Raw genomic sequence first — 23,301 nt, 5'->3', positions numbered from 1 at the left:
TCTCTGAAGCCAAATTGTTTCAGATCTACTTTAATGAAATGTACTTTGATCAACTCTCTCATCTCATTTCCCAGAAATCATTAATAGAACTAATACTTTAGTATTTGCTTTTACTGAGCTAGTACTGATTAGTTTCATCATGATGTAACTACTGCCGATTGTAGGAGGAAAAAAGTTTACTAATTATGAGAACTGCTGAATCTGAAGATAGTAATGAGAGAATAACACAGATGACATCTAATTTGAGTTTGAATATGCTTCTTTACGAAATATATATATAACCAGTTTGGTTAGTAAAATGCAAGAATGTTGTAGATAATTATGCTCTTTTAAATAACAAAGGATAGGATAATACCAATTTGTTTGAAGACTTCAAGACATCTCAGCTAGAAGTTTTCTGATTACCATTTAAGATTTCAGAGTAATTGCTATTAATTGACAACTGCTCCTAAAAATGCATTTTATGCCTGCTAGAGATAATTTAAAATAAAAAATAAAAAGAAAGCACATCTATAAAGGAACCACTGCCTACTAATTTAAAATATTAAACAAAAAAGTGGAATCAAGACTGAAGTTGTAGACTCAGCCATCCATCCTTCCAAGGTCAGAAAAATGAGGACCCAGATCGTTGGGGGCAATATACTGATTCTATAAACCACTTAGAGAGGGCTGTGAAGCACTGTGAAGTTGTATGTAAGTCTAAGTGCTATTGCTATTGTAAAGAATAAAGCTGGGGAATGAGGAACCATATTAATTCACACACTAGACAGTAGAAGAACCATTATATCAATAACTGAATGAAGGCTATCAAAAGATCCGCCAAGTATCTGTTGATTCTGGAAGAGGAAAACACCTAGAACTTAAACTTGGAGCATAAAATATATAAGGACTTTGATTTGTTTATACTACAATAGACAATTCTTCTATGTGTATAGAGTTTCCTTTCTGTATGCAGTAAAGAGATTAATCTTATTCCAGTCATGTCCATTAGTCTTCTGTCACATAAGCTAATTCCTTCATAAGCAATTAAGGGTCTGGGCAGCTGAATTTAAAGCCATAGCTTTGTAATGCCTGACATCAACACTTGGCACATGCCAGCCCAAATGAGTTTACATCTGATTCCCAGCAAATTTTCTTTCAAATCAACTACCTGTGTAACATACATTGTATCTGATACTCTTAACATGCTTAACATGCAGTCCATAACGTGCTTTTTCTAACAAACTTAATAAGCATTGAATAAACAGATAAAATAATTCTGGAACGAATACAACAAATTCTCAGGATTGAAGCTCACTATAAATTCAATCCTTATTCAAAACAATACACCCTTCTTAGTGTTTCATTTTATCAAGTAAATCAGATCTATATCTACATTGTTTCAAATTTCCACTCACCAACAATCTCACTTGGTTCTTTGTTATAGAGTTTCTTGTTCCAGTAAAGTAGCCGTAAAAAAGGAAAGGAAACCAGAAGTACAAGACAAATTCCAATAAACATGTGCCCCGTAAATCCAGCAAAGTCCAACCCCTAGAAAAAAAATACAATTGAAATACAGTTACAATGGTTCTCCTCAGTTAAAAAGGGAAATCAAAAATGGCATGCTGTTTTATGTCTCTTTTTAATATCACAAGGTCATGTCTCTGTTAGAAGAAGTTAAGGTGAACGCTCAAATTTCACTTACAGTATGTCTTTCCCCACCTAGCTTTCCATAGCAGGAAATGTGCCCACCATTTCCAATAAAAACTGGCTGCCGAGTGAAAGAAATTAAGAATATTACTTTCTAAACACACACACACACACACACAAAGAGAGAAAGAGAGACAGACAGACACACACACACACATACACACACACACACACACACTCCATTGCACCGTGACACTTGCCTTTTGATCTGTTACACTATGGTGGAAGATAGTTTAAGAAGCATTTGTCAGTGTACCATTATGAATTGTCTTAAAATATGAGTCTTTAAAATATGATTATGACATCAAAAGATAAGGTGGAAGACAAGTTATAATTAATAATTCTAATCTAGACCATGAACAAAGAAGAAAAGAAAGTAAATTATTCTCTAAAGCACCAGAGGGCAGGACAAGAAATAATGGATGGAAACTGATCAAAGAGAGAAGCAACCTGGAATTAAGGAGAAACTTCCTAACAGTGAGGACAATTAACCAGTGGAACAGCTTGCCTTCAGAAATCGTGGGCGTTCTATTCTATTCTATTCTATTCTATTCTATTCTATTCTATTCTATTCTATTCTATTCTCACAAATATATAATAAAAAAGATATAGGCTATACACCATCCATAGTCACTTCTTGTGAGATGTGTGGCCATATAGATATGTAAATAAATAAATACAATTAATTTCCTTTATTAATGTGCAGACATACAGTATGTCTGAAGTCTGTAAGTCAGAAGAATTTCCTATGATGTATGAAGTTACCTGTTACATACATACATACATACATACATACATACATACATACATAAAATACCATTTCTGTAATACAAATAAGTGAATATAGTTTCTATTGTTTTGGAAACAAAACATTTTAAAACTGAACCTATTTCAAAACAGTTGTATTTGTTAACATCATATCATCATACTATAACAAAACAAACTGTAGCAAATCTAAACAGATTCAATCACTATGCACTAATCTAGTACATCAAGAAAGATTTATTCTAAATACAAGTACAGGTAGTCCTTGCTTACCAACTGCCTCATTTAACGTCTGTTCAAAATGGCAACTATTTGGGAAAAAACAGTTTTGCAACCAATCCTCACATTTATACCCATTGCAATGTCCCATGGTCACATAATTCCTATGTATGTGCTTCTCAACTGGCTTCTGAGAAGCAGAATTAATAGAGAACACAGAGATGAAATCACAAATCACACAGGATGACTCAATAAATGATGGCAATTATTCACTTAGTGACCAAAGTGAAAGGGACGTCATAGATCCATTACATAACTATCTGTATAGTATTGCCTAAAAGGGCTGCATGTGCATCAAAACATATTTAGGAGTGGTGCTTTAGAATCTGGATGAATGTATGAATAGTACTTCTTTAAAATATATCTGCGCCTGAATATGTGTCACTATTTTAATGAGTCATATTAATGACATGCTACTTTAATGAGTTCAAATTTGTGTAGGTCTGAAAAAAGATGTGGTTGCCTTAAAGAGATACTGTGCTTGCACACTCATATATTCTACAACATCTGTTGTGAATCATTTTCACATATTAATTCCTAAAGCCTAAAGGCCAAAAGACAGTGACTTATTTCATTTTCACACTGTAGTGTCTTCTTTCAAATTTCCTTTACAAATGTGCAGACATACAGTATGTCTGAAGTCTGTAAGACAGAAAAAATTCCTACTGTGTATGAAGTTATCTATGACATATGCCAATGCTAACATAATTATCTTACAAACCTTTTACAGTAGATTACATTCTGAGATCATTGACTATGGAACAAAAACTATTTAACACTACTGATCCCACCCATTGTCCCCACAGTATCTCTCTGAGCTTAGATGGATTAAACTACAATTATGTAAATTAGCCACAGCAATGTTAACACTTTTTCAAATTATAAAAGATAGTCAGGTTTCTTAAAAATGTACCAGTATTTGAAAGTTTAAATGTTTAATGCAGAAAAAGTAAATAAAGATATTATTATCAGGCAATTAGAAATGTGTTATTTCATGTCTTGTACAAGATAAAAACAAAGGATTTTTACTGAACTTGGTACATATTGTTTTTAACATGGTTTTTATGCTTTTACCTGTAACTACCCACTCTGAGAATGAGAAAAACAGTTTAATTTGATAGATAGATAGATAGATAGATAGATAGATAGATAGATAGATAGATAGATAGATAGATAGATAGATAGATAGATAGATAGATAGATAGATGATGGATGGATGGACGGACAGAGAGACGGACGGACGAACAGACGGAGAGAGAGAGAGAGAGAGAGAGAGAGAGAGAGAGAGAGAGAGAGAGAGAGAGAGAGAGAGATAATCTTATTACGGTAATAAACCTCCATATCAGTGGGTGCAATTTCGGATATTTGCATGCCATGTTATAACACAATTCCAATGTGTGTCAACTCAGAAATAAATTCTATTGATTCTTTGCCACTTAATCCCAAGAATGTGGATATAAACTTGAAGGTTTGATAATAAGTTAGTTACTACATATTAATGATGAGAAATAATTTAAACTTTAAGGTTTGAGGAGGTTTTTTTGTCTAATTTAAGTTATTCCTTGAAGAATCATTCTGAGAAAAACAAAAAACAAAAAAGTAAATGTTTGGTTATATGCAACAGTGTCAGAATGGATATGATCATTTTTCAACACAGTGGGATGAATGAATCAGCAATATACAGCAACATCTATACCTAGGGATTTGTTGTTGTTTTAATTAACACAGCGGAGAGCAATACATACCACCTTCCTGAGTTCCTGATTTGAAACAATAATCACATTTGGAGGATCCCCAATAGCAGTAGCAGCCCCTCCAATATTTGTGAAGATAACTTCAGCAATCAGGACATGCCTGGGATCGAGATTGAGCACCTCGCATAACCTGCAATTGCACCAAGAAAATACCAGATAATATCCTTGCTGGATGAATTTTTAAAAATAATATTAATATTTCTCTTAAAAACGTAACAAAACAGAGCCTATTAAGAGCACCCGAACTATCATACAAAAATTAAGAGTAAACTAAAGACCAGATAGCAAAAGATATCATCTGTATAGCTTGAGTTTAATGTTAAATATTAACATAGTTTTCCCTTTAATTTTTGCTCTAATAAAGTGCAGTATGGAATATATGTGATACATCTTCCATTAATTATCCTTAAAGATCTCAACCTTCCAATTCAAAAACAGAAGAAATAATAGTTTTTGTGTCAGGTTTTTTAATTGAAATGCATGGGCTTCCTGACAACTTCTGTAAAATACAAGGCATAATGATGATGACAGAGGTTGAGTCCAACAGTGTTGAGATACCTACAAGTTGTCCATCCCTATTTTATAGTTTGAGATTGGAGAAGAACAAATTTAAATGGATGGCACAGAGTATCTTTAAAAATAAATGTCTATGTATATCTGGAGCAGAACAAATTATTTTGCAAAAATATGCAATGTCCATAAAACCAATTCTGATGAGTAAATTTTCCTATTAAGTAATGTTATAGGAGTCTCTTCTCGATTCAGATTTATTTCCAATTTTTCACAATGTTTTATGTGAAAAACCAATGTTGAGTAGCAGTCTTTTTTCTTAAACAGAGCTGTGGCTCTTTTCCTTTCAAAAAGTGAGTTTGTCACAAAACCTCATAAGGAAATAAGATCATATTTCATGCATCATTGGTAAAACCCTATTGTCAGGGAATCAGGAGAATTTGCTACTAAGCCTCATCACCATGGTAATAAGAGCTTACAAAATCATTTTAAAATTGGAGTGAAGAAGCCTGGGGAAGACAATAACAATAACTGGATGGTTAATAAACCATGTAAGAGAATATATAGTTTATTTTAAAATTCTGGTTTTTTAAAAAAGTATTACTATATGTGAGATCCCCACCATAATATGACAACATTTATTCATTCATTCATTCAATATGTGCTCCTCATTCTAATTGACAAGACACTCAAGTAGATAAAAAATATTTGAATCTAGAAATTAGTGTGTTTAATATTGTTTCCAATTAAATCAACATTTCAGAGCCTATCAGGAAAAAAACATTCACCATAAAATGCTAGTTTTATCACTTCCACAGAGTGAAAGATAAGAGTTCTGCCAACTTGGTAAGAGAAGATAAGTTAATTCATAGTTAAACCGCTATTGTATGAAGCTGATTTGACTGTTTAATCTTCTGTTCTTACATACAGCAGGTGAGGGAAAGGAATCTCTAGAACAGGAGTAGACAAAACCTGTGAGTATGATGCCCATAATTCCTTAACACAGGGCTTTTCAACCAGTGGTACGGGTACCACCTCTGGTACATTGGCACCTGGCAGGTGGTATGTGACCATCCTAGAAAAGTGGTAGCGGGGGAGGGGAATGAGCTGAACCGGCGGCAGCACCACACAAGTTTGAGTGAGAGATGGCTGGAACTGCAGGGCTGTCAGGGCTCAGTGGAAGCACCAGGATCAGCGCTTCTTCAGGGCTCAGTGGAAGCACCAGGATCAGCGCCAGGCTCCCAGGGTCATGTGAAGTGACCAAAACCTGCTGCAACCACCCAGCAGAGGGGGGGGAATAAAAACCAAACACCCCACCCCACCCCCACTGCCAATCCTCAACAGAAATGCTCACAACAATGAAAACCTCGGACAGGAGGAAGAGCACCCCCGGGCAGGCGGGCAGGCAGGTGTCTTGCTCGGCTGTGGCTTGGGGGGCACTTTATTCAGTGCTATTGTAACTTTGAACAGTCACTAACTGAACTGTTGTAAGTTGAGGACCTCCTGTACTTCATCACTTTTTTCCTTTTTTTAAGACACCTTGCTAGGCAACTGGTGGTACTCGGATGTTACCATATCTTAAAAATGGTACAATGGGTGAAAAGGTTGAAAAGCCCTGCCTTAACATATTGGACTATGACTGATGCTGACTGAAGTAAAAAAAAACAGAAGGAAGGAATGGGGAAATACATCTAGAAAAAGAACTGAATGAAGTAGAGTGCAGGGAGCCATGTTTGGAGTTGACATGCAGATAAAAAAAGGACAGTCAATCCTTTTTTCAATGAATGACTTTACCTCACCATTGTGTTCATTTCTAAACTATGTTTAATTTTGGGAGTGATCTGGATTTAGAGACAAAAACTCTCTAAAGCAAGGAAACACAGAAAAATGATGGCTGGACCTATCTATCTACAGTAGCATCTATCATCTATCTATCTATCTATCTATCTATCTATCTATCTATCTATCTATCTATCTATCTATCTATCTATCTATCTATCTACCTAAGCATCTTCATTAATTCCCAAAGTGTGATGTTAGGCCATTGATACTGGGTTGGGAAAGTAAAATTGGAGAATACCAGCAGTGTAAAATTGTTTATTTATAATCTTAAGAGAAATCTGATCAAATTCAAGAATGGTTCCCTTATATACAACATATTACCACGCTTAGATTTTGTTTCTTTGAGAAAAAGAGAAACTGTTTAAAAAGGTAATCCAAATGATCCAATAGATATGATGATAGTTACAAATGTATAAAGTATACTATAAAAATATGTAAGCAGAAATTAATGGCTGGGGTGAAAAAGAGAGCGAAAGGAAGACCACTAAAATACTTTGTACTATAATAGTCTTTCTTTATCCTTTTGTTTGCAATCATATTTTCATATCAAGCTTTGCTCTAGTGTAAAGTTTATATTATGCAATTGATTATTGTATCCAACTCTACGGGGCGGTGCTCATCCCTGTTTCTTGGCTAAGGGAGTCAGCATAAAGACATTTTCTGTGGTCATGTAGCAAGCATGACTATACACCAAAGGCACATGGAACACTATTACCTTCCCACCAAAATAGTACCTATTAATGTACTCACATTTGCATGCTTTCAAACTGCTAGGAGGACAGGAGCTGGGGTAGGAATGGGAGTTCACCCCATCGCACAGCACTCAAGTCTCGAACCTGGACTGACAGCTTTTCAGCTGACAAGCTCAGGATCTTTAACTACTGAGAAGTAGACTAAAAGCAACTTCAAGATTGCTGAAGTATTTTTTTTAAAAACCCTATAAAATAGCTCAGTATGATTGCCAACTGCAATCTTGGCAATACCTGGTTTGCTGGTTGTCTTCCTTCTTTTATTATTCAGTTTTCATTTACTCCAGAAGAAAGATATCAGTATGGATTTAAAGCATTGTTGTCTCTCAGCACAATATCTTGTTTCACTGGTCCTCAGAGAATCACAAGTGACGTTTGTGAAACAATGGTTTTTATATTGCCACTCAGAGAGTGAGTACATACACTTTTATAGTGCTGATCCACTTGGAAATGCTTTTATTCTGCTAAGTACTTAGCTAATATTTTGTGCCAATCACAGATTAATTTTTCCATGAAAGGACCTTTCACAACATCCCATTTCAGAGGTCCCATTTCAGACAATTTGGGCGAAATCAAGACAATAGCACCACTTCATTTTTACTCAGCATGGCACACAGATCTATTAATGTGATCATAACCTTGGTCGGATGAATTAGGAGAAAATTCTCTCTTTTTAATTAGCTGATAAGTCTTCAGTAATGTTCTTTATAGCTAACTCAGTCCAGGGAATCTAATTTCAGGAGCAATTACTTTATACAGACAGATTTTAAACTATGTTTATTGGCTTTAGCTTTTGCTTAAGTATTGACCAAGTATTACCATGATTTCTGAAAGTTTGATTTTTTTTATAATAAAGCAAAAAAAATGAAATAATACTTCAGAAACAGCTGTACATCTTCATCTACCTCAGAATGCTGATTTATTATTGCTAAAGGAAGGAAAAACTGGGGTGTGATTATGGAATAGGGCATGTCAGACTTCATGCAATTAAAAAATACCCTTACTTTCACTACAGGTTCCACTTCTATTTTTATAGTATGCTATTTTACTTCTATTTATATGTGCTTCATGCCTATATGACTATTTGAACAGTTTAACTCCAAAGTGAAAAATATAAAATATTAATGCAATCAAATAAATAATGTACTGCAATACATATGACAATTTGAAAAATACCTTATAGTTACTGGAGTAAAGAGGAGCATTGTAGTAACATTGTCCAGAAATGCTGATAGAATTGCAGCGAAAAAACAGAGAATGATAATCATGGCCCACACCTTACCTCGAGAAAGTCTATAGGCCTAATAAAAAGACGCAAAAAAATATTGAAATAGATGAAGGTGATCAACAACATAATGCAAATGTCAACAGATCAGTTTTTCTTGTCATGACATATATTAGGGATTCTGTTGATCTCAAGAGAAGATTTGAACTTCTAGATATATATTTTATATACTTAAATGCGTGTGACTGTTTAATATATTATAACCTTCAATTGGGCAAAATACTGCATCAAAGGACAAGATGTTTTCAACAAGAATACCTCAAATGGGCTAACATATAGAATTCTGGGTCCCATTACTCCCAAGAGAATGAAATTTGGGGAATGTTTAATGACACTATGTGGCTGCTGTTCAACACCATCTGATGCTGACATCACCTGATGGATGAAGCTACTCTGTCAATCTTATTGAAGTTAAGTGGCATGTACATTCTATTAACTGCAACGGATATTAAGTATGTGTCCTAAATCTTTGTCAGGTCTTCTGAAAGAGTACCTCTAAATTTCATTTAATTGGTTAAGATCTTTAGAAAAGCAAGCTAGCAGTTTTGTAAAGGCAGTCAGCATTACTTAGAGCAGAATTGAAGCAATTGAACCAAGAATAAATCCAATACACTTTTCAGTGTAATATACATACAAAGTATTTGTAAATACTCACCATTAAAAACAGACTCACCTTTACCGCACAGTAATCAAAAAATCCAGTTTCAGAGAAGATAGCAACCAAAAGCATCTAGAAAGACAGAGATCTTTTAAAAGAGATGTGCTGCTATGTTTGAATTTGTTTTACATAGGTAAATATGACTCTTGGAGAATCTTTCACATGAAATTGAAAATGCCATTTTCCTTTAGTGAACTAATGTCATTAAATGAATTCCAGAGCAGATTTTCAGTGCAAATTCTTCTTCAGCATTGAAAATAATACTTTGGGGGATTTTTTTTACAGTTGATAGGAACAATCATCCACTTTAGTGAAATATCTTGAAACATAATGAATGAATGAATGAATGAATGAATGAATGAATGAATGAATGAATGAATGAATGAAGCAAGTAGATTATTCCTAAATCTTTCTTCTGAAAGTATTTCAGTTTTGGATAAACCCAAAACTGATACAGGTTTGAATTATTCCCATGCAAGTTAAAAGGAAAATTGCTAGCCATTGAGAGGCAGAAGCTGCAACTTTGGGATTGTTGCTAGGTCCTTACAATTTGGTAGTACTCTACCAGTGACTTTTATTTCCTTAGATTTCAAGACTTCTGTGTAGCCAATTATGAGTGCCTTTGGTCTTTGCCTCACCCAAATGACTACACTACTGAACATTTTCAGGAAAACAGGGTATAGGAAGAGGACTCACTCAGTAAATATTTCTATAAATGTAGACATATGCCTACATATGTACATTTGAGTGTATCTCACTCCCACTTTATCTAACCCTCCAGGGTGAAAATTCTGCAGATTCTCTGTTTTATATTCTCAGATGGGACTACTATGGAACTAAATTATATCCAACTATGTTTTATACAGAAAAAGCATAGCCATTTGTTAATTTTCCCTTTAGTTGATGGAGAGATTTTCCAAATCAGATTTATTTGTTTATGCATAATAATTAACCCTAATGAGAAATACCTCCAGGCCAAAGTTAAGAAATGTAAAAGCTATAAGCATGTAAAGCAAGATCTTGTACTCAGCATGCATTCTCATCTACAATATATAGTGAAATAACGAAGATTGCCCTTTTTCAACAACTAGCTGAAAAAAGGCCATCCTTGAACTGATGCAAATTCAGTAAAATTCTAGTTGTGAATGGAATGGTTCGCTGACTAGATAGAAATAGTCTATCTCTGTAAAACCATGTGCTCTTGCAATTAGAGGTAGTTAGCAATATCTTTATTGGAAGCAGGATTAAGAATAACAAGGAGTGTAGGAACAGATTTTCTGACTGAACCTGAGATCCAATTTGCTCAACAAGCCCTGGGACAGCTAGACTTATGGTGGTAAAATTACAGGGAAAATATGAAAGATATTAAAAAAGTGTAATAGGTAACGTATTTCTTTTCAGTGCTGGTTTGATGAGATGCGCAATGCTACTTTTGGTTCCCTTTTTCTGAACCCCAAGTTCATTCTTTCTTTGCTGATGAAGGAAAGTTTGTGTGTGTGTGTGTATGTGTGTGTGTATATATATATACACATATATACACATATATACATACATACATATATACATACACACACACACATATATATATATACATATCATATACATATCATATACATATATATATATGTGTGTGTGTGTATACATATATATATATACATATATATATGTATATACATATACATATATATATATATACTTATATATATATACATATACATATATATATACACACATATACATATATACATATACATACATATACATATACATATACATATACACATACACACACACACACACACACACACACACACACACACACACACACACACACACACATATATATATATATATATATATATATATATATATATATATATATATATATATATATTGCTCAAAAAAATAAAGGGAACACAAGATAAGACATCCTACTATTAAATACATTACATTGTGTTGTTTAAGTGTTCCCTTTATTTTTTTGAGCAGTATACACACACACACACACATATCTTATCTTACCCAAGTGCTCCTTTTGCTATAGTTTATAGGGCAAACTTTATTCAATGCTGAGTTTTCTCCCAGCCCCAAAACTTCTTGGACTTTTTTTAGAGAGGGAAACCAAAGCCATGTGCTTAGAAGTTAAGCTCTTGAGAAGAGCAGTCACTTTCCCATTCAGATTCAGGAAGAGGGTTGGGAAAAGACAGCATTTCTTCACCTTAAGACCAGGTGGTAACAGTTTAACTACTTGCCCCTGGTAAGACATTTTCTCTTAGGGAGATAACTATACCCAGATACCCTCAAAAAGGTGACCCTCAAAAAGCCCAAAGGGAGTGGAGATCCCAAAATAGCAGGCTTGTGGTACATGCTTGTGATCAGTTTCCTGCCATGTTTGGGATGTACTCATTCTTAACATTTTAAGCCAAAACAGTTTTAAAAGGAGCTAATGCTTAAACTCTTCCTGCCCAATCACACATATGAATGATAGTAACCTGCAGGGTTTATATATAGTAATTTTTAAAAAGAGTCAGGTCTTCTAAGGTGTCATGAAAATGTTAAATTACCATTCCAAACAATAGTGCTAGAGTTTCGTAATCAATCCATGCCACTACTTTGATCAAGCTCGGCTTCTGCAATTAAAGAGTATAACAATCACTGAATCACATTGATCTTTTTATCTACATTGAGTCTTGGAAATTTAAACTCTATTTTAAAAAACAATTTCTTAAAGAAAATGACTCAATATTTTTGCTAGGAACCCAGACTGGAAACTTCTTTGTATTGGTAAAGGTAAAATGAAATGAGGTTTGTTTATAACAATATTGATCACAAATTAAAAGAAATGAAAAGAAATGAAAATTGTATAAGCACATGGCTTAGTTTTACTGACAAAAATACTAGTAGCATTTGAAAGAATATAGAAACAGTTGAAAAAAATTAAAACAATAAGGGCTAAAAGACAATTTTTAAAGTAGTGTTTTTCAAAATATCTGGAGTGATGGACTGTTATTTGAGCATCTAGACAATATGTGGATCATATAAGAAAATAAATATTTTTCAGCCTGCAAAATTTGGGGGTTTTGTTTTTGGCAATTATAATAATGTGATAATAGCATTGTTATGTACTTTCCCAACCCATCCATTTTTAAAGACTCTTGAAATTCAACTTTGAACCAACTTCTCAAAGGTTACTTTGATAAACCAGTTTTTAACCAGTGATCCACTTTTGGAAACAAACTGAGTGACAATGAACATGGGGAATTGGGGGCTGCAGCTCTGCCCTAGTCATCCAATTGGCAGCCAATTGTGCCTGGCAGCCAAATGGAACCTATGATAGACAATTTGTACATTTCCAGGGACCACCAGAGGTCTCCAGGCCACATTTTGAGAATTCCTGTTGTAAAATTGCCTGGGCATTATGGAACCTGAGAACAAGTGAGCTGTAAGGATGAAAAATAATACCAGCAAAAAATAACCACTAGTCATTCATGAGTGAACATCCAAATATGTCATGTTTTTTCCCTTATCAGAAAAAGCAATGTGTAATTTTCCCCTTGTTTAAAAATGCAAGCAATGTTTTTTGTTTGTTTGTTTTGTGTTATGATATTATGAAGCAAGGTTCAATCTTTGGGCATCATTGTGGCTAGCCATGGATGCCTCCTCAAATAATGGTTTTGATATTTTGATGAATGAGAATCAGCTCTATCTCTGGCAATCTTAACAACAGACTTTACTGTTTTGTTTGCTGAGCCTTATCAGCAGATTTGCTGAGAAGAAAGGAGAGCTGAACTAATGTTATGTGTACAGAGAACATGTACAGAGTTAAGGCAACTAAACGCTAAAAGTAAAGCAACTGAACGCTAAAAATCAGCAAATTTCTATTCCAGTACCATCATTAATTTGTGACCTACATCTTCAAACTAGAGGAGATTCCTTCTGAATTTTCCTTCTGCATTTTGAAATTGATTCTGCCTTTTCCCACTGTATATATAAAATTATTTCCATGGTTCTTATCTTGGTTGAAACATTTTCTTACATATCTTTTTGCAGTGTTGTGTCCCTACTAAACTGGGAGTTTAAGTACAGATATCTTCTTTAGGCAAAGACACAAACTTCATGGCACAGCAAAGTTAAACCAGAATCTGTAGCCAAGAGTTCTGAATAATACAGATAAGAGAGCTTACTACTTACGTCACCAATTGTAGCTAAGGCAGCTAAGGCAGCCAAAGATCCCAACATTGCAGCTAATGTCCTGTGGACAATCTGTAGCAAAGGTAATGGACAATTCTGTAACAGAGCCCTTTACAAAATTAAAATTCAGTTGTTAAAACATTATATCTCCCACAGGCTTTCTCCAATAGGTCTTCAGTGTGATACAAAGACCTTCTCACAATCACACAGCAGATTGTTTAGAAGGTAAATCAGGCCATTAAGTCTCAATACATCCTTTAACCATGCACATTCAGGTTTGAATCAGATTTCAGTTGCTCATTGCAACAGCTAGATAGTCTTTGCATAAATATTTCTACCAAGAAAACAAATTTTTCATTGAATTGTCATATAGAAATTTTTTAAAAATATTTTAAAATAAAGGAACAAAGTAGAATACCTCAATAAATATCTCAGTGATGGCTTGCTTAGTGCATCCATCAGATTTGGCCTACAAATTGAATTGTTGTTCTAACATTAAAAGGAGTAATTCCATTAAACAAAATGCAACAACAAAACATTTTATATAATTGAAAGAATTCTCTGTTATCATTAAACTATGTTCATATGAAAGGTGGGATATAAATAAATAAGTAAATTAAATTAAACATGATCTAGCAAAATATTATTCAGAAGAAACTATTTTACTGCTAACATTACTAGAACTTGTTTGGATATCCAGAAAACAATACAACATTTTTAATTGTCTCCATTTATTTCTGCTTCAATGGGAGGGAGTATAGGAAACATTTTTAATGTACTTATTACATTGAAATTTTAGAATTACTACATTGCAATCAATAAGAGAAAGGTTGAAATTACGCATCACATCAACTCTTTATTAGCATATCAACTTTGCACATTTTGCTTCCTGGTTTCCAAATATTGCCAAATATATGACTGACTGAGAACATGTATAAGTAAACCATGCAACATAGGTGCTGATGAATGTGCTATATACCATCCCAACAGCATAAATTCTTCATCAGTCTGAATAAGTTATGTTTGTTCCTAATTATTCTCCCCAGGAACAAGGGGATGCTTTATAACAAATGGTTAAATGTTTGCTTACGTATCTGCTTTGGTATAGAACAGACAAGAATATCCATGGAAATTTAGCACACTATGGGAAGAAGATGTATAACCAGCTACATTCCCTCCTGAGGCACAGCTAGAGTCAAATGAGACATATAAATAGTTTCCATGCAATTTGTTTTTACTTGATTACAAGCAGAGGAAGGATCCTTGCCAGAACAAGTGCAAGAATGTATCTTTCTCTTCCAGGATGACTGGAATGAAAATCATACAACTGCTCCATGCATTAAACAGCATTAGAAAAATAACCCCCACTGTCACAAATGTCAGCTTACTGTCCCTAATGTGAGGTTATTTTCTAAGGATCCCAGACATTTGAAAGTCATCAGTTTATTTGCTTTTGGAACAAAGGAGAAAAATCCTCCTTCTAGATGCCATATTTCTATTAAGGCTTTTTCTTTCTCTCCTATAATTAGTTAAATATGTGGGAAATAAAGAGACTTTCACACCACCACGGTTTTCATTTCCCAATTCTCAAAAGCCATTTGAAGGCAAGCTGTGATTGTCTTCACTTCTGGCAACCTAATAAGCTGAGAAAAACTGAAAATTATTACTCTATACCCATGGAGGCGAACCTATGGCATGTGTGCCACTGGTGGCATGCAGAGCCCTTTCTGTAGGCATGTGAGCCATCACCACAGAGGGATGTGGGGCAGGGCTGTTCCCTTCCCCTCTCCATGCACACCTGACTAGTGGGAGCTGGATTGGGCAGGGAAACCAAATCCAGCAGTGCTCTCAGTCTCTTTCTCTTTCTCTTTCTGCACCGGGAGTCTGGGAGCAGCTGTGAGAGCTGGGCAGGGAGAGGGGAACCTATAAAAGGAGGGAGTTTTGGCAGAAGAGAGAGAGAGAGAGAGAGCACGTGGCCTTTGGAAGCAATGGTGCAGTCAGGACAGTGAGCAAGTGGCATGAGTTTGGAGAAAGGGCAAGAGAGCTAGCGAAACAATGTGAATTTGGACTTTGGAGAAAGGGCAAGCAGGGCGAGCGAGGAAAGTAGTACCCACATGTTTGGACTTTGGGAAGGCAAGCAAGGGAAGTAGCAGGAGTTTGGACTTTGGGAAGGTGAGCAGGGCAAGCAAGGGAAGCAGTGGGAATTTGGACTTTGGAGAAATGGCAAGAGAAGTGTGAACAAGCGAAGCAGAATGCATTTGGAGAAAATGTGAGAGAAGGGTGAATGAGCAAAGCAGAAAATGTTTGGAGAAAGGAGATCCTCAAATGGCCCTTCACACACCCGTGGACTCTGAGGGAGGGGATGCCATGAGTGGCATGAGAGTCCATGTTACCTGCGCTATGCCCCAGCCTGGTCTCAGCAGGCAGCGGCGCATTCTCCTCACTGAACAGAGTGGCTGGGCTGGGTGAGGTGAACCGGTGACAGGCTGAACCTGCCTGGGCATGCAGAGGTGGAGGCGAGCGCATGTGCCTGGTGCCTGGCAACCCAGGTGATTGTTTTCCCACGCAAGCTGACCGCATTCTGAGTGCTTCCCTTTCACCCAGGATGCCAGGCGCCAGGTGCATGTGCTCACCGCTGCCTCTGCACCCACCCAGGCAGGTTCGGCAGGTTGCCGGTTCACCTCGCCTGGCCCAGCCTCTCCATGCATTGAGGAGAATGCACCACTTACTGCTGGGGTCTGGGCATAATAGCACACAGAATGTGGACTCTCATGCTGTTCGCGGCGTCCCCTCGCCAAAAGTCCATGGGTGTGTGAAGTGAGCAAGAGCTGATTTCCTTCAGGGGATAACTGTTTTTCTCCCTCCCTCATTACAAATATCTTCCCGCCACTCTGCTCTCGTGGCTGTGCAGCTCTTGTCCAGCAATTTACAGTGGCCTTTCAAGCCATGACCACTGGCAGCACAGCCACCAGCCGCACTGGCAGCCTGTCCCCCTTCCCTTGTCCCTTCCTGGACAGGGAGGGAGGGAGGGAGGGAGGGAGGGAGGGAGGGAGGAAGGAAGGAAGGAAGGAAGGAAGGAAGGAAGGAAGGAAGGAAGGAAGGAAGGAAGGAAGGAAGGAAGGAAGGAAAGAAGGGACAATGGGTGGGAGGGAAGGCGCCCACCACAGTCCCACCCCCTCCACCAGAGACCCATGGATTCCCCCCACAGCCTATGAAGGTTTTAAAGGTAATTAAAAAACATTTTCAACTGAATTCAAAGGAAATCAGCAACCAGTGCATCTCACATAAAAGCAGTGTTACATGGCCCACACTAGGGGCTCCTAGAACTGTCCACATAGTTGCAAGAGGTCATGTGCACATGCACAGACAGGACTGCTAATGAAGCCATGGCATGAGCATAGTTCCCCCCTCTAAGTAATTTGCAAATTCCTATTATGGGTATATACAGTGTGTGTAAAAAAAACTGCCTAATGTGCAATCAGCCCAGGTTCGAATCTCAGAAGGGTATGGCTGACTGATGAAAACTAATAAGTTTGAAATGCATTTCAGTCTCCCTTAATTCTTTGTTAGTAATTTACACAAATATATGAGCTGTCCGGTGTGACTACTGCCTGTTCGATGGCCTTCAAGATAGGCTAAAAACAGGAAATAAAGATTTGCCCCATGTTTGGGGCCTAGCAAGGTAATCTAAATAGTTAACAAAGTATTTGACACATATCTCCCCTTGCAGAAGCTAACAAAGCGAGAGAGATCCTGTGGCTCAAGAGGTAAAAACAACTGCCTAATGTGCAATCAGCCCAGGTTCGAATCTCAGAAGGGTATGGCTGACTGATGAAAACTAATGAGTTAGAAATGCATTTCAGTCTCCCTTAATTCTTTGTTAGTAATTTACACAAATATATATATATATATCATTGGAGGTTCCATAGCTTTTTTCCATTTATAATGAACTGAAACAAACTGTTTGTTTGGTGAGAATCTCTCCAAAAGGCCTATTAAAGATCTTTCTTCTTAGGGATAGATAATGAAACATTATCTATCCCTAAGAAGAAACCTGGAATGTAAGATCCATGAATCAAGGCAAGCTGGATGTGGTCAAACAAGAGATGACAAGACTGAACATCGACATCTTTAGGAATCAGCGAACTAAAATGGACAGGAATGAGTGAATTTAATTCAGATGACCATCAGGTATACTACTGCGGGCAAGAATCCCTCAGAAGAAATGAAGTAGCCTTCATAGTCAATAAAAGAGTAGGAAAAGCAATACTGGGATACAATCCCCAAAATGACAAATGATCTCAGTTCGAATCCAAGGCAAACCATTCAATATCACAGTAGTCCAATTCTATGCCCAAATCACTGGTGCTGAAGAGGGTGAAATTGACCGGTTCTATGAAGCCTTACAGCACCTTATAGGACTAACACCAAAAAATGATGTCCTTATCATCATGGAGGATTGGAATGCTAAAGTAGGAAGCCATAAAAAGAATAGAATTTTGTCAAGAGAATATGATGGTCATAGCAAACACTCTTTTCCAACAACCCAAGAGTCGGCTCTACACATGGACATCACCAGATGGTCAACACAAATCAGATTGACTATGTGCTCTGCAGCCAAAGATGGAGAAGCTCTATACAGCCAGTAAAAACAAGACCAGGAGCTGATTGTGGCTCAGACCATGAGCTTCTAGTTGCAAAATTTAGGCTTAAACTGAAGAAAGTAGGGAAAAGCACTAGGCGACTCAGGTATGAACTAAATCATATCCCTGACGAATATACAGTAGAGGTGACAAATAGATTTAAGGAATTAGATCTGATAGACAGAGTGCCTGAAGAACTATGGACGGAGATTCACAACATTGTACAAGAGGTAGCAACTAAAACCATCCCAAAGAAAAAGACATGCAAGAAAGCAAAATGGCTGTCTGAGGAAGCTTTAGAAATAGCTGAGGAAAGGAGGGAAGTGAAAGGCAAGGGAGAAAAAGAAAGATACACCCAATTGAATGCAGAATTCCAGAGAATAGCTAGAAGAGATAATAATACCTTCTTATATGAACAGTGCAAAGAAATAGAAAAAAACAATAGAATAGGGAGGACCAGACATCTCTTCAAGAAAATTGGAGAGATGAAGGGAATGTTTCGTGCAAAATGGGCATGATAAAAGACCAAAATGGCAGGGACCTAACAGAGGCAGAAGAGATTAAAAAGAGGTGGGAAAATTACACAGAAGAACTATACAAGAATGAGCTTAACATCCCTGATAACCACGATGAGGTGGTCATTGACCTCCAGCCAGACATTCTAGCATGTGAAGTGAAGTGGGCCTTAGGAAAGCTGAGCAACAACAAAGCTAGTGGAGGTGACAGTATTCCAAATGAGCTATTCAAAATCTTAAAAGATGATGCAGTAAAAGTGCTACACTCAATTTGCCAGCAAACTTGGAAAACTCGACAGTGGCCACAGGATTGGAAAAGGTCAGTTTACATTCCAATTCCAAAGAAAGGCAGTGCCAAAGAATGTTCAAACTATCGCACCATTGCACTTATTTCACATGCTAGTAAAGTTATGCTTAAAATCCTACAAGCTAGACTCCAGCAGTATGTGGATCGAGAACTATCAGAAGTACAGGCAGGATTTCGAAGAGGCAGAGGAACTAGAGATCAAATTGCCAACATACACTGGATCATGGAGAAAGCTAGGGAGTTCCAGAAAAACATCTACTTCTGCTTCATTGACTATACTAAAGCATTTGATTGTGTGGATCACAACAAATTGTGGCAAGTTCTTAAAGAGACAGGAGTACCAGGCCATCTTATTTGTCTCTTGAGAAACCTATATGTGGGTCAAGAAGCAACAGTGAGAACTAGACATGGAACCACTGATTGGTTCAAAATTGGGAAAGGAGTTCGGCAAGGCTGTATACTGTCACCCTGCCTATTTAACTTATATGCAGAGCATATCATGAGAAAGGCAGGTCTAGATGAATCAAAAGTTGGAATTAAGATTGCCTGAAGAAATATCAACAACCTAAGATATGCAGAAGATACCACTCTAATGGCAGAAAGTGAAGAGGAACTAAAGAGCCTCTTGTTGCTGGTAAAGAAGGAGAGTGCAAAAGTTGGGTTGAAACTTAACATTAAGAAAACCAAGATCATGGCATCCGGCCCTCTCAATTCCTGGCAAATAGATGGGGAAGAAATGGAGGAGTGACAGATTTTATTTTCCTCGGCTCCAAAATAACCACAGACGGGGACTGTAGCCAAGAAATTAAAAGATGCTTGCTCCTCGGGAGGAAAGCCATGGCAAATCTAGACAGCACACTAAAAAGCAGAGACATCACCCTGCCAACAAAAGTGCATATAGTCAAGGCTATGGTCTTCCCAGTTGCAATGTATGGCTGTGAAAGTTGGACCATAAGAAAGACTGAGCACCAAAGAAATGAGGCCTTTGAACTATGGTGCTGGAGAAGACTCCTGCGACTCCCTTGGACTGCAAGGTGATCAAACTGGTCAGTCCTAGAGGAGATCAACTCTGACTGCTCTTTAGAAGGCCAGATCCTGAAGTTGAAATTCAAATACTTTGGCCACCTAATGAGAAGGAAGGACCCACTGGAGAAGAGCCTAATGCTGGGTAAGGTTGAGGGCAAGAGAAGAAGAGGACAACAGAGAATGAGGTGGCTGGATGAGTCATTGAAGCAGTAGGCGTGAGCTTAAATGGACTCCAGAAGACGGTAGAGGACAGGAAGGCCTGGAGGAACATTGTCCATGGGGTCGTGATGGGTCGGGCATGATTTTGCAACTAACAACAACAACAACTTGTAACTGGTACAGAATCTATTTATTGGGTGGAGAGGTTAAATTAACATATAAGCAGTTTTCCCTCCTAGTTTGGGAGGGAAAGTCCATGAATTATTCTGATTATTCTGTATTATTTTAAAGAATACAATAATTCCCTCTAGATCAGAGATGTCAAAGTCAAGGCCCACAGGCCAGATCCAGCCCATGATTGTTTAGATCTGGCTTGCAGGGCCACCCTGGAGATGGCAAGTGGACAGCCCCAGCCGCCTTGGCCCCAGTCCACCCCAGCCCGGCCAGGCTCTCCCCTTGGGGACACACACAGGAGGCAATGAGTGTGCGGGGGCTGGCAGTGCCCAGCAGCAGCTCCAGCTTACTGCCCCTTGGCCACTCATTGTCTGGCAGTGATGGCCAGCTGGAAGTGAGCCCAGGACATCCAATAAGCTGCACTCAGCCCTACCCCACCTGCTCTGCACTCATGCACCTCGGAGCCCTGCAGCCAGGCTACCCCTGCCTCACTTATCTGCCTTGCCTCACCTCGCCTCCACCATGGCAGCATCAGCAGCAATGGCCCCATCCAGCTCACCACCCCTCTACTCTTATCCAGTCCAGTGGAGAAGCTGCCATCACAGCCTATCAAGTGAAGCAGCCACCTCGGAGCCGCACCCAGCCGTGTTTACCTCTTCCTCGAGGCTGTTGCTGCTGCTGTGCTTGCTCTCCTTGGCCAGGTTGTTCATGGTAAGTGCAGGAAGATGGCGGGAGGTGAGGCTCACAGGTGCCACTCCGAGGTGGCTGCTTCACCCAGTGGGCTGCGATGGAAACTTTCCCTCCAAGCTCGGGGGATTGAGAAGAGCAGAGAGGTGGTGGGGCTCATGTTTGACAGGGCTGCTGGTGCTGGTGCTGCCAACACAGGGATGAGGCAAGGCAAGACAAGTGATGGGGCGGGGCTGGCCTGGCTGCGGGGCCCCAAGGTGTGTGATTATGGTGCAGGTGGGGAGGCATAGAGCACAGCTTAATGTACACCCCAGGCTCACATCCAACTTTGGCATGCTGCGTGCATGCACACACATACACACCTTTTGAAGTTTGGAGACTTTAAACTACATCTGAGCTGGCAAGCTGCCAATAATGCCTCAGCTTGGGGAGAAGGACCTCTCCTTCCTCTGTGTATAAAAGTCCCCAAACTTGGAATGTGGTGTGTGTGTGTGTGTTTGTGCACATGCACGCACACACGCACACACTTGACTGCCGGCAGTCTGGGGAGGCAAGTTGCTTGTGAGACACTGAGTTGTCCCCACATCAAATTAGACAGTGCAACTTGTTCCATGCCATCCCAGTCATCCCGAGTCAGCGGAGCTGGGCTGGCTGCACCTACCTGGCCACACCTACCCAGCCACACCCACCTGGCCATACTGAGTCAGCTGCACCAAGTGAGCCAGCCAAGCCCACCTAGCCACACCTACCTAGTCATGGCAACCCGGTTGTGACCACCCAGCCACACCTAGCCAGTCACACCCATCTGGCCCTTTGAGGGCAACCATAATGCTGATGCAGCCCTCAGTGAAATTGAGTTTGACACCCCTGCTCTTGGTAATTTTAACACAATACTTTAAAAAAAAATAACCAGGTGCAAGAGGTGCAACATGGCTGCAGAACCTGTCTCCCTCTGCCTAGTAGCTAGGCAAACAACAGAACAATGAAATCTGATAAATTTCATAAAGCTTGATTTTCTGTGCATTTCCTCTTCCCTGCAGCTTTTTGCCACATATCTTGAGGGAATCTTGGGCCTTCAGAAGAGAGTAAATTTATGGAGCCCAGAGGTAGGTGTGAATTCCTATTGGATGAAAATCCTTCACAGGCATTGCAGTGGATGCATCACTTTTGTGTCAAAATGTCCTTCCACTCTCTCATTCCAGGAAATTGAGGATTAAAAATAATAACTTGAAAAAAGCTCTATGTAATCCAATAAAGCTATATTATTGATCAGAAATGTATGCCCCATGGAAATGTATGCACCTGTCATCATGACATTTTGAAATATTGTCATCTAGTTGTACAATATATTAACTATATTGTATATTAACCAAATAGAAAAGGTATTCAAGAAACTAACTGGTCTTATAACAGATATTTGTTTGCCTAAATTCAAAAATACCTCTGGAATTCCATATCCACACACCCATGCATGGACAAACACACATACTGTATACACTTATTTATGCTGCATAACATTTTTAATTTTCTTCTTCAGTACACAGTTTATAAATGTTTGGTACAAACAAATTTCATTGATAGTAGCATTATGACATTTATAAAAAAGGATTTATGTACTGGGATCCAGAGACAATCTTTTTATATGTCATTGTTATCGAGGAAAAATATGAAATCAGGAGCATATCACATTTATGGAGAACTTTCCTATTTAAAGATTTACATTTCAGGGCTATCCTTCTTCATGTGGAGATAAGATTAAAATGTTAGGAGCCTCTCTAAAGACAACCTGATCAAGGATGAATTCTGAAACAGTGAATAAGGTTTTGTGGATAAATAACAGTGGCTCCAGTGTGATCTTCTCCTTATACAATAGGGATCTTCACAGGCCTCATCAGACAGCCTTGCATCCTCCAAAATGTAAAAGTGTAAAAGGTGTAAAAGTGTTATTTACTCAGCAACCCACTGACATAAAAATCTTCTGAGGTTTTTCCGATGAGAAAGAGGTAAGTTTTATTTTTAAAACCCCAAGTCACATGCAGAGTTAAATATCAGGTCAGATTTTACATTT

At 38.1% G+C, this 23,301-nt stretch overlaps 1 protein-coding gene across 1 annotated transcript in view; it reads right to left on the bottom strand.

The window, feature by feature from the left end:
* OCA2 (OCA2 melanosomal transmembrane protein) overlaps nucleotides 1-23,301 on the bottom strand; it is a gene marked incomplete at its 5' end in the record, with an annotated part of 236,442 nt that overhangs the window by 149,357 nt on the left and 63,784 nt on the right. Inside the window, 6 exons of the mRNA XM_081326959.1 lie at nucleotides 1,398-1,530; nucleotides 4,479-4,617; nucleotides 8,765-8,889; nucleotides 9,547-9,603; nucleotides 12,096-12,161; nucleotides 13,723-13,794. Coding sequence (XP_081183085.1) covers nucleotides 1,398-1,530; nucleotides 4,479-4,617; nucleotides 8,765-8,889; nucleotides 9,547-9,603; nucleotides 12,096-12,161; nucleotides 13,723-13,794 — 592 coding nt within the window. The remainder of the gene's footprint in view (nucleotides 1-1,397; nucleotides 1,531-4,478; nucleotides 4,618-8,764; nucleotides 8,890-9,546; nucleotides 9,604-12,095; nucleotides 12,162-13,722; nucleotides 13,795-23,301) is intronic.

This window comes from Vipera berus, assembly GCF_964194415.1.
Source record: "Vipera berus genome assembly, chromosome: 4".
Lineage (NCBI taxonomy): Eukaryota > Metazoa > Chordata > Lepidosauria > Squamata > Viperidae > Vipera > Vipera berus.
The sequence above is the reverse complement of the archived record's forward strand: the minus strand, read 5'-3'. Positions and strand labels throughout refer to the sequence as shown.